The 16,589-nt window shown below is 30.0% G+C and overlaps 2 protein-coding genes across 2 annotated transcripts; one reads left to right on the top strand and one right to left on the bottom strand.

Annotated features, from left to right (window-relative positions):
- Nucleotides 1-23: 23 nt before the first annotated feature.
- LOC130899374 (cyclin-dependent kinase 5 activator 1) lies at nucleotides 24-4,150 on the top strand. The gene is made up of 2 exons (XM_057809281.1): nucleotides 24-892; nucleotides 2,567-4,150. The coding sequence occupies exons 1-2, from the start codon at nucleotides 143-145 to the stop codon at nucleotides 2,969-2,971; spliced, it is 1,155 nt and encodes a 384-aa protein (XP_057665264.1). The 5' UTR covers nucleotides 24-142; the 3' UTR covers nucleotides 2,972-4,150.
- Nucleotides 4,151-10,276: 6,126 nt separating this feature from the next.
- On the bottom strand, nucleotides 10,277-15,127 carry LOC130899373 (interleukin-1 receptor-associated kinase 4-like). Its single transcript, XM_057809280.1, has 7 exons — nucleotides 14,821-15,127; nucleotides 14,449-14,769; nucleotides 13,440-13,846; nucleotides 12,585-13,150; nucleotides 11,682-11,837; nucleotides 11,022-11,228; nucleotides 10,277-10,719 (listed from the first exon to the last, which is right to left on the bottom strand). The coding sequence occupies exons 1-7, from the start codon at nucleotides 15,003-15,005 to the stop codon at nucleotides 10,510-10,512; spliced, it is 2,052 nt and encodes a 683-aa protein (XP_057665263.1). The 5' UTR covers nucleotides 15,006-15,127; the 3' UTR covers nucleotides 10,277-10,509.
- Between the last annotated feature and the right edge of the window lie 1,462 nt (nucleotides 15,128-16,589).

Genomic DNA, 16,589 nt, shown 5'->3' with positions numbered 1-16,589 from the left:
CGGCGCCACGATGCCTACACAAGATCGAACCCTGGGCTAGCATTGCAGACGAGAGAATCATTGACATTAACTCCCATATTATGAAAAAAATGTGTTAGTTGTTAAGTAGTGTAAGTTTAGTTAAAAAAAAAAAAAAAAAAAAATGGGCACCGTGCTTAGTTTTTCACCGCGCGAGCGACGTCCCGTGTATGCATCGAGTACAACGGGCGATTTCACATTAAATAACTTTTCTTACGAACAATTGAATAACGTGAAAAATCGCGATTCGAAAAGTAACTGCAGTGTAACAAATTCCAACAACCACAATTTGTGCAACAATATTAATAATAATGAAAACGCGAGGATTATATCGGAAAAAAACGCCTTGGAAAAAAATTTAAGAAAACATTCCTTGTTCATAAACGCGCTATCCTGGAAACGATTCTCCACGACAAACAACAACAAAAAGAAACTAGACAACAACAAAAACAAGAACATAACAGTGTTCAGACAACCTCTTGTCGATAATGTCCATCCGGTTATAGACAAAAACAAAAATATCCATCAAAACAAACATGGCTCGTATTATTCGAATTCGAAGAGCACGTCAGCTTTAGCCTTAGACATTGTTAGAGTGAATAACGCAAATAACAATACTAATAATCATTTACACTGCGAGAAAGTCGTTAATAAACAAGTTATATTAAACCAGAGTTCGATCAACTCGCAAAATCAGGTTGTTCCCGTTGCTGCACCCAAAAAGACTGTCATCCAAGCTTCCACCTCTGAATTATTGAAGTGTTTGGGGATGTTCCTACACGCCAAATGCTACAAATTGAGAGATTTTCAAGCTGGAGATGCCGTCATGTGGCTAAGAACTGTTGATAGAAGTTTATTGTTGCAAGGATGGCAGGTAAATACAATCGATTATCGCGCATGATTTTTTTATATGAAAAAATATATTTTTAGCATTAGTTTGAAGGGATCCAAGATGTATAGAGAACTTTAATTGCAACCGATTCTTCCTGGGAATTATTTTTTATATTAAAGCGTTATGATTTTGATTTCGCTAAGAGTTTTCCTAAATAGTTTCCAGATATAGTCAATTACGTATTTTTAAATCTGAATTTACGTATACCAAATTTTCGATACTAAATTTCTTAAAGCTTCTCTATATGACGTTCATTGTAGATAAGAGCCCTTAATCAACACGTGTTTGTCAAGTAACTTGCATTTTTGTTGAAAATACAATAAAATTTCAAATCAATTCAAGAATATCACTAACAAATTTTCTTTTGTATATTCAATGGGAATTTTATTATTGATTTTGTTTCATTCACAATTTATTTCACTAGATCATAAATAAACGAAGATTGTAATAGAAGTGAAAGACAATTAACTCGAACTAATATAATTTCGGAGCATTTTTTTTTCATTGCTAAGCGTGGGTAGATTGAATTCTATATTGTACGTCATTTTTTAATGCACTGCATCTAGAGCAATTGAATGTTTCATCGAGTTGTGCACGCAAACAATCACAAGAATCATCACCGGCCTCTGGAGACGCTCGGCGGAGCTGCTATATCTATATAGCGATTCATTTATTATCCCGAATCTAGGAAAAACTCAGAAAAAGTATTTTTATGCTTTTAATTTCTGATTTGAACAAATTTAGTTTTTAACGCTTATATATCCACAAAGTTAGTTAGTTATATATAAAAAAGCGTGTGAATACAGAAAAAGTATTTATTATACAAAAATCTACGTATGTTAAACTAATTTTATAGATATTTGTCATAGAGTGACACAAATTTGTTATACGACAATGATGATCATACACGTTCCAGCCAAATTCTTGTAGTTTTTTTTGTCACGTTTATAGCGTCGAGCGTTATCATGAAAAAAAAAAAAAAAATAACCTTTTGACGGTTATCCTCCGATTGAAATAGAAACTGTCTTAGTTATTGTATAAAATTTTGTAAATAATAATTTACTATGGAAGAACGGTGTAAAAATTTAATGAAATTTGTATTAGAGATCGTAATAAATAATTTTTTCCAATCAAATGATAACAAATATTCTCAAAATAGTTTTATCCAATAAAATAAATAGAATTCTCAGGTGTGTAAACTTGAGATTTCATTATTAATCCAATAAAAGCGACCATAAAAATCTCTCACTCGAGGCTAAGGACCGACGCTCAACGTAGTTCAGAAATAGTCGTCTGATTATTTAGACGGCGGCGCCGATTACCAGACATCGATCCTAGCCTACTACAAATCGTCCAACTGTAGTATGAACCATGCTCGAAGTAAGCATGAGGTCTACATATTGGGAGGGGCATAGGAAATTTTTGTTTACAATCCTGTTTTTTTTTTTTGTATTATAAATGTGTTAATTCTTTCTCAGATATCCATATCGATATGGGTCATAACTTTTCGAATTTATGCATTTAGTCCGTTGGTCAGTGGGTTCGGTTCGCAAAAAATAGTCTATTCGTCCATATCACTTATTGCATTTAAAATGATTGAGCGAAAAACATAAAAATTCGCTGTCGGCAATAGATTATATGATTGTTTGATTTTAGGATGTGGCTTTTATCAATCCAGCCAACGTAGTTTTCGTCTATATGCTGGTTCGAGATCTAGTGAAATCTGACATAGAATGCGAACAGGATCTTCAAGCTGTTGTTCTCACTTGTCTTTACCTCTCCTACTCTTATATGGGAAACGAGATATCGTACCCTCTGAAACCGTTCTTAGTGGAAGACTCTAAAGAAAAATTTTGGGACAGATGCCTCGATATCGTCGATAGGCTTTCCTCCAGCATGCTGAGAATCAACGCAGAACCGGGATACTTCACCGAAATATTTACGGAATTGAAAGCTTGCGGTATTGGTAATATTGTAGCTAATAATATGGCTGCTGTGGGTAGTCAAACCGTACCCGTATCTGTAGTTTCGTGTAATTCTGGAGCAACAACGCCAGCTTGACGTAAGGAAATTACAATAGTGAAATTGAGTTTGGCTGATTTACCAACAGTACCATGTGAAGTTTGAATAAATATTTTGTATCTTCCAAATGTTACTGTAGTTAGATGGAATTTGACAAATCTGTCATACGGTGAGGCCAAATTTTCAGATAAAAAACCCGTCGTCGAAATCGGGATAATACCGAGTGTAGTTTTAGTAGAGATTTTTGAGGAACTTTGAAGAACGATTCTTTTCTAAAGTTCTTTGGGAACTAAGTTCAATTACTAAGTAATTTATGAAATTAATAGTTTTAAGTCTTAAATTAAATTTACAAATTTGGGATGAACCTAATGATTTTAAAACTTTTAAACTTTTCGTAAATATTAAATTTAATTCCAGATAGAATATATATTTATAGACAAAAGGTGCGTAGCTGTTTGATCGATCTGTCAAATTCTCGATTGAATCGTGGTACCTAATTATTTTCGTTAATATTTTTCCCGAAGACGTAGAAATGAAATTTATCTCTTCTTGTAAAATAACTACATAGTATATATAGAGATATCCTTTCTATAACAGATTTTATAGAAAACGTTTATCGTTATTCACAGATCGATGAATGAATATTTCGTAACCTTGAAATACTTTTTGCTTTGTTAAAGGAGTAATTATATTTTGTCCTTGAATAAATTTCTCCGTCTTGATTATATATTATATAAGACCGTTTTTCGTTATCGAGAAAAATCCAATGGATCTGCGGAAAAAAGAACTTGCGACCCGAAATTAATCATATATTTCACGCAAACCGCACATTAATTAATATGATGATTCATCGATTAAAATAATAACTAGTTTTTTAAATTGAAGTAGATGATAATTGATGAGTTGGTAAATTTAAATTCTACGTTTTTTTTATTATGAATTCAAAATGGAAACCCATAGACACATATTTTACAATAGTTCACATAATATTTGATTAAGTTAAGTTTGAATTATAAGACCTTTGACCCACCAAAGCAACGTAACAGCAAAACTCCATATGACGCAAACATGTAATTGTTCCACCATAACCACGATGTTTTTTACATTCAATTTATTGGACAATGTCCACTCCAATGTTTCCTGATGTCAAGCCAAAATATGCTTTGGCTGAAGTAGCTATCCAATATCAGATGTTAAATTTAAAAATCAAAAACTGCATTGAAATAAAGAAAGAAAGAAACAAATTCAAAAAAAGTTCTTCAGATCCTATAATCAATTCGGTTACAAAACATCGAAACTTGAAAGATATTTTTAATGTGCAATAAGCGGATATTCAAAGGATATAAACGTAGGAAACACCCTCTGGTGACATCGTGTTAATGATGCTCTGTTTTGATAGGACAACGATCAAATTGGATTTTCCTAAATTGGGTCTACTCCCCATTTGCTTTTTGCTGTCAGTAAGGAGTCTCCTGACGCTGAACATTTTCACAAAATATAATTACTACAATTTTAGTAGTTGAAAATAATTTGTACCAATCATATTTGAAATTCTCGAATTACGTTAAAGCAAATGGTTCGATTGTCATTACTTTCGTTTGTTTATACCTAGCAATATAGAAAAATTTAGTATACAGTAGAACCTCGATAAGATAAAGACCAAGTTAAACGTTAAATCATTTGGGGTTTTTACATACTAAGGATTTAAGTAAGGAATTAATTTACACAGCTTTGTTTAGAACTAGGTTAAATACAAATGACATCTTATAAGTTTATTTTATTATAAATAAAAAAGTTTGTTTCGAACTATTCACCCTTTCTACATCAATTTTATTTTCATTATTAAATAAAGAAGAAAAATCATTGAGGTCATATCCGTTAAATAAACTCTCTAATTGAGTTTTCCATGATGTACAAGCTTCTTGAAACCTTCCAACCAACCATTGCTAGCTTCAAAATTATGGATTTGTAGTGACTTTAGCTTTTTCCGTTCATATGGGTCAGCTAACACTGTTTAAACTATGTATATAAAAAACGGGGCAATCAGGGCATTCAGTCTTTTACATAAAAGACTTTCTCCCGATTTTTGTTTCTTCAATAATTTTAACTTTGTTTGTAATACGATGGATGTTATTCTCTCGTGTATTCCAAACTGGACTGCAACGTCTTTTTCTCTTTAAACCACTTTTCACATCTTCTCAGCATATATAAGTGCTTCAATTGGTGAAAACTTTTTTTGTTTGCAATTTCATTCGAAATTTTTGTGAATTGATAGAGGTTATTACGTTATCGAGGTTTAAGTTATTTATTTATAAGTAAAAGGTATCGATAGTGAAATAAACTATATGTTATGGAAGTGTTTTAACTTCGTATGTTCGTCGAGTTAATTATAAATTATTAAACAGTTTTTGAGTTTGAAAATAAATAAAGGCAAATATTACATTAATGAAATATAAACTGTAATATTTGTATTAGAAATCTAATAATCGTAATCCATGTATTATTTGTGAATTATTTATTGGCTGGATATAATATTGAACTTGAGATATGACGTAAATGTGTTCATGATTGTACAGATTGTTTTAAATTGATGGAATACTTGTTATTTTTAATTTATTTTCCGTGAAAATTGTGTGAAATGAACAGTATTAACGCGGTTATTATAGTAATGTACGTGGTAGACAAGTGATATTATTAAAAAAAAAGAGTTTTTGTAAATTGATACTATATATATATATATATATATATATATATACATATTAACGACCATTCGTTTTCAGATGAGTATTGTGTGAAATGATTATTGTAAATTAAGCTGAGCCAGATTATAATATTACGTATATACACGATAATTTAGAAATTTCTTTTTCTCTTTGAAGTGTCCATCTTTCGACAAAAACAGAAACTATGTAAATTTCCGCCTTAATAAGTTACAGTATCTTATATTTTAGTTTTCAAGATGTATAATTTTTTACTGAATTAAACCGAAAATTCAGTAAATAGGGAATATGCACGTATTTTTTTATATTTTCGATCAACTTTTTACTATAACTCTATAGATAATATAATTTATTCTGTCAAAGAAGTCAAAATAATTTTTAAAATAAAAGTATCTGTTGAGTTTGGCTTGTTTGTCCAGTATTTGTTTACTTCAAGTGTGACTTTATACATATTTAATGTTATGATATCTCTAAAAGTCACGGAAAAAGTGAAATTTATCGTCGTAGATGGTTATCATTGTCAGAAGAATAATCAGAATCTAAAAACACGTTGGAATCACAAAAATAAACAGGAATTTTCTTCCAATGTCATCTGACGTCACGATCAATGATTTTGCGTTTATAAAATTTAAATTTCCCTCGCTTATTTTGAGATTTTTCTCATTTTATACAATGGAGAAAAAATTAAATGATGATTTTATGATGATATTGCGACTCTGAAGAAAAAATTATCGAGTGCATTTAAACCACATGCATATTCCCTATTGTTTTTTTTTTCAATTTTGATACGTACCAATAGAGACACGTTTTTTGAATAATTGAATACTTTGTAAGTATTACATCGTATTCTACCGTACAGCATTCATGAATTTTTTTCTACTAAATATTTTTACAAATCTTGTATTTATAGTTTGATACAGTTTTCATTTTCCAAAATTTGCTATAACCGCAATATATCGATTTTTTTTTTATATTCCAGTCCTTGTCCCTTTAGAGATTTTTTTGTCCTTATTATTAATTCTAAATCCTGTTTCTTCCAACACAATTCCCAACTGGTTCCTCTTCAATCCTGATTTCGATTTCTCGGTTCGCCAATACCTTAACTTTAGTTTTCATTTCGTTTTCTGTCAATATTTGGTTCCAGTTGATCAAATTTTCTTGTAATACTTTTAATACTTCAAAATAATTTTCTTTTTTGTTGTTTTCCCAATTAACTCTTATAATTAGATATACAGGATGATTCTAAATTCACGAGGAAAATTACAGAATTTCAAGTTTCTAAGATTACTGAAATTTCAGACAAAAAATAAAATCTCAATTCTAGTTACCACCTTTTAAAGGTGATATCTCGTAAAGGAGTGAGGTTAGGAAATTTTGTTAAAGGGTATATATCAACTCGTGCACTTTGTCGAATGAATTTAGAAATCATTTATTAGAATTTATATACCACAAAAATATTCACGTATATTCGACATTTTTTTTATAATAAACTAAATGCCGATGGATATTTTCATACTTTTTTTTTTAAATAATTTGTTATAGCGATAAATCTCGATGTAAATTTAATGGAAAATGGACGTTAGAGGTAAATGAAATGTTTTTTCTATTATAAATTAAAAAAAAACTGTAGATATTATCGTATAAGTAGTTATAAAATCGGTCGGGGTGTGTGCAATTTTAAATATTTCTTCCAAGTTACGAAAAGAAATTATTAATTTATATGATAGAAAAAGTAATTTCTATAAAAATCGATTTAGAAAAATTAGATTGTAAAAATGATTTAGATGAATACGAAGTTATTTCTTTCAAGAAATGTATTAAAACTTCGTGAGGTTTATTAGATGCGTGATAAACTAGGAATTAATTAAATGAAAAATGAGATTAAATATAAATAAAATTAGTAGAAGATACATTTTTCGAAAAGTTTTTAGATAACGTCATGAAATGGTTAGAAATTAACATAAAAATGAAGAAATACGATAAGTTTGAATGATAATGTTTATTAATTGTACAGTAATTATTATTCTTTCGTAACTTGGAAATTATTAATAATAAGTTTACAAAAAAAAAAACGAAGTAAGTCGATTAGTTTAGGAAATCCGAGGAGTAGTAATAAAGCTCTCTAAATTGTAAATCGGTTTTAACTTATTGAAAATACGTTTTTCGATAAAGAAAAATGTACCGTAGAATAATATTTAGATAGTGATAAGCTATTCATTTGTTACAATAAGCATTCAACATACTTTATTACGATATAATGCAGAAAAAAAATATTGGTAGCGGAAAAGCTTTAAATCTAATATTTTTTAAGAAATCAGGTGTAATTTTCTTTTGAAAATTATGTCTTAAAACAGATTTTCTACTGTCAAATGTCTAATGTCAAATATAATTTGACATTAATCATTTTTGAGTATGTAACTATGAAATTCATCACAAATTCCATACTTTACAACTCTGATAATGTATTAAAAATAAAGAAATCGTTGCAACTGGTTTCTCAGACCTCAACGTGGTACTGAATTTACTTAATTTGTTACTTACAACTTCGTAAACAAATAAAATTCTGGAATTATAACATAAAACTACTTTTCCAAGGTCCGCTTCACGTGGAATAAAACAACAAGTCAAAATATAATGGCTGCAACTAACCGAAGTTGAAATTGAATGCATTTCAAAACAAAAATCAACAAAATGGTAAATTTATCATAGAAGATGAAGCGTTCCAGTCGGTCTGATTGATCTGACATTTCGTTGGTTGTTAAATCAAAAGGAACTAGATGCTTTTTCATTTATCTATTCATCTTCTTCTTCTATGTATAGAAAATTTTTGAATTTTTATCCAGCTGGACATTTATTCAACTTGTCGCCTCACCTATAAATTCCAACGTCCATATCAAACCTCTAGCGTCGTTTTTGTTGAATTTAGTAACATAATTTTCTAAAAGACAATTTTTGAGCTGAATTTCGACTTTAAATGGTTTTATTTACGTCTACCCACCACAGAAGAAGTATATATTATGTTGAATGCTTATATAAATAATTGTTTAACGTTTTCTTTTTTGTTAGCGTTCCATTTGTTGTTAGCTACATTTTGTGGTGTAACGTTTGAGATTGCCATGTTGATTTTTAGCAATTTATTTTGTACAGGATGTCCACTTTCAAACTAATATTTAGAATCATCTAATTTTCATCATATTAATACGTTAACTTTTTTATAGATTTTATTTTCATCGATATATGATAATAAAAAAATGGAAGTAATCACTATTTTCTTTTAAAAAAAGAAAATTTATTACGATAAATATGAGAATCACAAGTAACTACGAAAATAAAATTCAATTCCCGTGGTTCGAATAATATTTTTTCAAGTAATTTGCATTCAAGAGTTGGGAGTAATAATGACCATCCTGTATATACAATTTTCGATATGTTATTTGTTTTTTGATCACTCCAAAGTAATTGTTTTTTTTTCTAAATTTTGGTATGATGTGAAATTTGTCTAGTGATTTTCGATTGATCCTCGTTGATAATAAATATAGATCTGAGCAGTAGTTTTATTTCAACCTGTATAACATGGATTTTAGTATTGTTATTTATAATTTCAACTCATTACAAAAAGAAAGTTTTGAAATTATATCTTTTTTTCGTCCCTCAAATCCACTTGAAAAATCCCTTTATTCCGTAGAGAATACTTAAAATTATTGTAGACTCCTGGTATTTACTGCGTTCGGATATGTAAATCTAATGACTTTGACTTTTCGGTATCGTTCGGCAATGCGCTTCAAGTAGTTCGATTTCACTACTCGGAGTAGGATCTCTTCGCTCTTTTAAAAGAGTTGTTTTGACTTTTGACGTTTCAATACTTATCAATTAGCAATTTTTTTCGACAGTTGTTTGTACCTTTGAGTTGTTTTTGTGTATATATAAAATAAATATTATTATTCATAATGCGTAAAAAATGATTGAGTAATATTATCTTCAGATGTCACAAATTGATAGCCAGCTTCGATACGATTTGATTGTCAATTGCTATACAGTAACCAAGCATTTAAAAAGTCAATTCGAGAAAAAGCGCGAAATTCAAATTTCTTACATAAAAACGATAATTACTTTTATTAATCGAAACTGTGGCGATTCTCATATAAATAGTATCTTAGACGATTAACAAAAAAATTAATTACGATGTAATTTGTCAGGATACGAGGGGTGATGGAGAATCAAGTTACAAAAAGAATTGTTTTCAAAAACATATCGAGACGGTAAAAGAGAATACCGGGGGAGTTGAAATTGGAAATTAACAATGGGTATAAAAAAAATGTGAGATATAATTTTTTCTTTTTGACACTTTTTGAGATTGGCCTCCATTTTGGGAGGTCTAGGTGAATCCGAAAGTCGTAGTACCGCACTTGAGAGTGTCCAACTTTTTTACCTACACAGTAGCGGAAAAACGGAAAGTAAGTTTTAAAGACGAATCGCTAAATATTGAACTGATGCGCGTTTCGATAACCAGATTACCATCTTCAGAGACTGAACAGTGTAAATTTGAGTGTTGGTGTAGTGGTAGCGTATACATTGTTTTCAAGATCGAATTCGCTAAAAAGAAGAAGGAAATTTGACAAATTAATTTTTAAAAAACGTCAAAAATTTATATTTTTCACAATTTTATAATAAAACTTTTTCAATATATTGAATAATTCCAAGTTTTAAATCACTTTATAACAAAATAAAAATAAGTTTTTTTTTTACTTAACAATATTTTATCACAAATTATTTCAATTAGAAAAAATAGAGGCATTTTAATCGTCGATAACACAAAAAAATATTCAATTCATAGCTTTATCGACAATTTGGGATATTTCACCAAAGATCAATATTTTTGATGAGATCGTCGAGTAGTACTTTCACTTGTAACATCGTCGGTCGTCTGTGTTTTTCTTCCAAACAACTTTGGGCTATTTTATAAAAATTTTTCGCGTAATTTATCGCGCCCTCCGTCCAACAACCAGCTTTGTAATCAACCAAATTCGATATATCATCACCTTCAATCGTTTCGCCGACGTACGTCACCTATAAAACGTCACAAAATATCTTGATAACGAAAAAACAGTTTACGGGGAAATTTCATAAATGTAGCAACGCCGCGACTAACTTATACACATGACGTTTTTTTGTCGTCGTCTAACAACACAACTTATTTCCTACATTTAGAGATAATATATCTGACAACATCGCAAAATGTAAAGAGTGATATAAAACGATCATTCGGTTTATCTAGATCTATATAACCTTGGATGAGGTTTCAATATAATGATTCTTTAGTTGTTTGGATAAATTTTTTTTATTTGGCGACAAATTTTATTAATACGTACCAAATCAGCCCCGTCTTCGCCGTTGCCAATGGGCGGTAATGACGTCAAAAGTTCTAATAAAACGACACCGAAACTGAACGTATCTAATTTGACGGAAATATCACCTGCGAAAGCTTCCCGAGGCATATAAGCGGAAGTACCGAATACGGTAGTCGCTGTGTTATTTTTTTGGTTCGGTATCAATTTGATCAATCCAAAATCGCCCAACTAAAATTTCAATTTGCAATCATTCAAAATATGTGTGAAAAATTAGATTGAAAAATAAATATTTCAAATCAAATGGATTATACTAGATTTGGGACATGGAAAGGTAACTTTCCACCAAATTTCGTGAAGACAAAATGTTTTGTGTAAAAGAAAAAAAATAAAAAAACTTGGTTTTTTGAATTTTTCACCTAAATTTTGAGGTTATGTTTAAATAGTGTACAAATAAAAGTTGTAGATCTTTTTATTACCTACAACTTTTTCGTTTAACTTTTTTCCATGGGAGTTGTAGTTTTGTCGGAAATCGAGAAAAACTATTTTTTAACCTTCGAAGAAAAACATAACCTCAAAATGCGAAACTTATTATCGACTACCCCGGGGTTAGTTGATTGATTTTTCTTTAAATACCACAACTATTCGTTTTATACTTTTCACGAGGTACTGTTGAACACTTACCTTTGGTTGATTATTATTATCGAGAAGAATATTTGCAGATTTAATATCTCTGTGAATCAAAGGAGTGGGAAATGCGGAATGCAGATATGATATAGCTTTTGATGTTCCCATTGCAATGTTTAATCTCGATTTCCAAGAAAGTTCATTAGGCGCGTTCTGAAATGTGTTACAACTAATAATATAATCGTCAATATCAAACAAAGAAATTAACAAAAAACTGCAAAGAAAGGAACTAGAACTTAGTAGATACAAATAAAAGTATATAACAATAATAATAATTGGGTTGTGTCCCTCCGATTTCGATATGTTAGGTTGAGTTAAGATTTAAGGTTAGGTTAGAATCCCTTCAGGTATTTTTTTCATAATATGAATAAAAATAGTAACCTACCCTAAAAATTATTGCAGCTTCTAGGTTAGGTTGTTATTATTTGATTCTTCAAACGAAAAAAAGTACCTGAAGGGATACTAACATAACCTAACATACTGAAATTTTAACGAAATCGGAGGGTTAAATTAGGTTAGGTTCAGATTTGGTGGGGTTGGGGTTCCTTCAGGTTCTTTTTTACCTAACCTTAACATTATTACAATTTTCAGGTTCGGTGCGGTTAAATTATCAAATAATAATAATATCCTAACCTAGTTTACGTAAAATAGGAGAGTCAATTGTTTAAAACAATTTTCATTAAATTTGAAAAAATCGAAACCAATATAACAAATTTTTCGCATTTTCCTCGACAATTTTGAGGTTAGGTGCAAACTACATAATAATTTTCCTTTTTTTAATAGAAATATTAATATTTAATAGTGCAATATCAAACAATTTCACAAATATTACCAATATTCACGAAAATAAAGGAGCTACAGGATGTTTGGGAAAAGAGACTTGAAAAAAAAAATACTCACCTGTAGTCGATCTCTCAGCGCTCCACCCGGTATATACTCATACAACAAACAATACGTACTTCCATCACAAGAATACCCCAATATCGATAATAAATTCTCGTGTTTGTATTTACTCAATACCTCGACTTCGTATCTAAATTGTTTGGTTACTTCGTCGTCGACGTTAACAATTTCCACATCACCTATATGCAATTTCTTCACGGCTACCGGTTCATTCAACAGATCCGTAGCCAGATAAACGGTACCGAATTCACCAGAACCTAACAACCTTCCTTCAAAGTTATGCCCTCTGTATATTCCATCGTTGAAATTATTCGTGGATATTTCCAAATTTTGGTAACAGTAGTGAGGAAGTACCGTATCTAACGATAAATTCGGTAGAGGTGAAGAACAAGAACGATTTTTCGAATTTGTTTCCAAAGAAAAATTCGTCGAATTTGAGTTTTGAGTAGCTAAGTTGTTTACTTGGAGCATACTCAGATCTGGTATATTGGATGGAATATCCGATTGTTGATGCAGTACAGTGAAATCTGGTAATACGGAATCTGATAATTCATACCGGTTGTCTATAAATAAAATTGATTCAAAAAATTATATAGTCTAGGGTATTTGCTTGGTTTGAGAAAAAATAATTTATATTCAACTTTTATCGTAATTTCTTTGATAAAAATTTATAGAAAAAAAGTTATTGAAAATTTAAAAATTTTGTAGGTAGTTTTAAACATTTCAGTAAGGGCGCCATATGATACAAAATAAATCTTTGATTAATTTGAAAAATGGTATATATATCGTGTTTTGTGCCACGACTAAAACACCTGATAAATAAATAAAAATGTAACTGTATAAAATACTAACTTTGAATATTTTCATCTGTTGTGATTGAATTATTCAAAATCGGTAAATTGGGTATGTTCTCCTTTATTTCCCCATCAACTCGAACAGTAGAATCTAATATTTGACTGAAAGCCGGATTGTAGGTATCATTATAAGAGTAATCGGAACTATTAGTAGTTTGAGAATAACTATTTGATATGCTGTTCGTGACATCTGAATTCCCATTTGTTATTTCACCATTTGATTTCATTATCAGCGAGAGATTCGGTATATTAACATCCACTGGATTATCCGTATTGGAAAATTCTATCATATCTGAAATTTCTTTTGGTGTATTGGATTCTATTGTACTGTTTATTTCTTCCTCATCCGGCGTGATGACAATTTTAGGTATATTATTATCTTTTTTAGGAATTTTATTTGAGTGCCTAAAAAAGAGCAGTATATAACTGATCTTTTGGCATGATTTCGATTTTTGAGGTACCCAACTTGACTGCAACAAAGACTTCGACCTCACAATATTTCAAATGCACCGCATACTACACACACTGAGTCTCACAAATACACACACCAATAGACATGGAATGCTTGCAAGTTTACATCCCCTTGGTGCATAATGGGTAGTAAAAAAAGTCTACAAGCTCGATAATAATAAATAAATTAGAAAAAATCAATTGTTTCACTTTTAAACTTCAATATATCTGAAATGAAGTAACCTACAATTTTTTTTGCGTTCCTCACTTGTGAAAACGTAAAAAACGAGATTAAAATTATTAAAATACAACAACTAAAGCAAATTTTTCGAATTTTGACATCTCAAAATGTAAGGGTGATGGAATGTTTTCTTTATTTTCCCCATACTTTCAAGGATGAACTATATCAAATTTAGGGACCACAAAAATCGTAATTTCTCTCGATCTTTTAATTAATCGGAAGGAAATCAAACTTTAAGCCTCCATCGATACAAAAAATTTTCAAAATGAATAAATAATTCAATATTTTTAATAAATATGGAGATAATATTCCTCACGTTCTTATTAATGTAACCGCTTCCGCAACATAATTCACATTATCTAAAATTTTCTCAATTTCCTCATCCTTTTCCTTCTCCTTGATTAGTTGACTTAAATCGACGGTTATTTCAGCTTCGGGACCAACGTCTGGTCTACAAGGTTTTTCTTGTTGAAGCAGATTAACAGCGACATAATCTGCTGCTCTATATAAATTTGCCTTGGTTAGGAGATACAAAAGATGTCCTAGAGCAGGTCGTACTCTACCTGATGTTCCCCATTCATCAAATAAAATTTCTGTACAAGTTCTTTTAGATTTTTTCGATTCGTTTTCAATCAAACTAAAACAATTTAATGAATTTATTGATATTACAAATCGAGTAATTAATTACCTGAAATGTCTTGAAATATATTTATGTTGATTCTGTGGTGTCAAATCGCATTTATAATTCGTTTTTTCTAATGTTTTTGGAATTATACTCATTAGTCTTTTCCATAAATCATGAGTTTCTAGAATCGACGCTAATTCTCGTACATGACTAGGTAGTAATTTCCTTATTTCTAACGAAGAATCCATATTGGTATGTTAGATTTTCATATTTCACATAAATACTTAAATTACATTATAAATGTTTTTGTTTAATTTTATTTCTACTTCTGACGTTTCTATTTGACACGTTACTGACTTCTAATAGGTACAGCACCAAATTGTAGATCGCGCTACTTTTAGAAATTAATGCAGTTATCTGTAATAAATTATCAAACAATTATGAAAAAGAAAATAGAAAACTGTTATGGTAGATTCTTGGTAAAAATTAAGATGGGTATTATATTCAAGAACATTGGATAAAATACTGGAGAAAAGTTGAGGAAATGTCCAGCTTTATACGATAAATAATAATAGTTCAAAAACCTTTTAGATGGCGCTGGCGTATACGATGAATTTAGCAATTTTAGAAGAATTGAAATATGACAAGTAACAAATGTTCAACGACTAATAATTGATACCGATAAGTAAAGAGACGATTATCCACATTTTTGAATTTGTTTAGAATAGCAATTAAATGCTATAATACAGAAAAATTACGTTGAATTCCAAATTGCGAAATGACGAAAAAATTGTTTTGTAGAATTCAAATGGAGATATGGGGAATTTGGATTTTGTAATATATCATAAATTTAAACACATTTAATTTCTGCTTTGGGCATTTGATTTGGCACGTTACACATTTTTAAATCGGTAATTTTACAGGGTTGTCTTTATTAATTTCCAAATAAATGAATTATGGGTTATAGATCACAGAAAATTATTCCATTATTCCTTTTCTCCATCACCTCGAAATAGGTCTCTATTTGGAATTTTCGAGGTATATTCTACAAAAAAAAACTAAATATCTTCTGTTTTATCCGGTATGTGAATATTCATATAGTTCTCGATGGAAGTAATAGATCACGGAAAATAAAACCAAACTTTTATACAGTTGAATGGGGCAATTAAAGTTTGTGCGTGGCGTTCAAACAATCCCCCGAATAGGACAAACAATCACAATCGCGGTAATAACCAATTCTAGAACTTGATTTATCACCTCGAATTCAAAAACATTTCCATGACGAAGCGATAAATAGTGGCTGGGACTCGTGGTATTCCAGAATTTTATGTAAAAAAGAGCATCATGGAATTTGAAAATAGTCCAAGCTTTTAAAATAGTTTCAGTTTAATCCTCCAAAATGATTTAATTCTAGTTATCTAATCTAATAATTAAGGAAACCAACAACTTAATTAATTCAGTTGCAAAACTATTGAAATTAATCGATTACTCTTATGTAGGATATTTATAAGAAATGAACAAAAATATCGGTAATCGAAAATAATAAATTTAAAAGATTATCGAATGTAGCAGAAGTAGTTTTAAGCCGTTGGTTTCGTTTTAATTAAATTCTTGATGATTTGATGAATCAGTGGCAAGAAATTTGTAGTTAGTTGTTTATAAAAAACATTTTCCATAACATCTCGTACTTGAATTACAAAATTCTCGATTGAAATATCCTTGGAAAGCATATGAGAAATAATATTTCAGAACGTTGCCCGCTGACTGGACTAAACCATACAGTAATGTTTTAAAATCCATGAAAATGTTCAATTTATTCATAAGTATAGTCA

The sequence above is a fragment of the Diorhabda carinulata genome, chromosome 11, assembly GCF_026250575.1.
Source record: "Diorhabda carinulata isolate Delta chromosome 11, icDioCari1.1, whole genome shotgun sequence".
Classification (NCBI taxonomy): domain Eukaryota; kingdom Metazoa; phylum Arthropoda; class Insecta; order Coleoptera; family Chrysomelidae; genus Diorhabda; species Diorhabda carinulata.
Note: the sequence above shows the minus strand (reverse complement) of the source record. Positions and strands in the feature narration are given on the sequence as shown.

Excerpts from the sequence above, each read along its gene's own strand:
- LOC130899374 (XM_057809281.1), top strand. The coding sequence starts at position 143 with ATGGGCACCGTGCTTAGTTTTTCACCGCGCGAGCGACGTCCCGTGTAT. Across the intron at positions 893-2,566 it reads TATTGTTGCAAGGATGGCAG|GATGTGGCTTTTATCAATCC; the intron begins GTAAATACAATC and ends GTTTGATTTTAG.
- LOC130899373 (XM_057809280.1), bottom strand. The coding sequence starts at position 15,005 with ATGGATTCTTCGTTAGAAATAAGGAAATTACTACCTAGTCATGTACGA. Across the intron at positions 13,847-14,448 it reads GCGGTTACATTAATAAGAAC|GCACTCAAATAAAATTCCTA; the intron begins GTGAGGAATATT and ends GCTCTTTTTTAG. Across the intron at positions 10,720-11,021 it reads GCGAAGACGGGGCTGATTTG|GTGACGTACGTCGGCGAAAC; the intron begins GTACGTATTAAT and ends GACGTTTTATAG.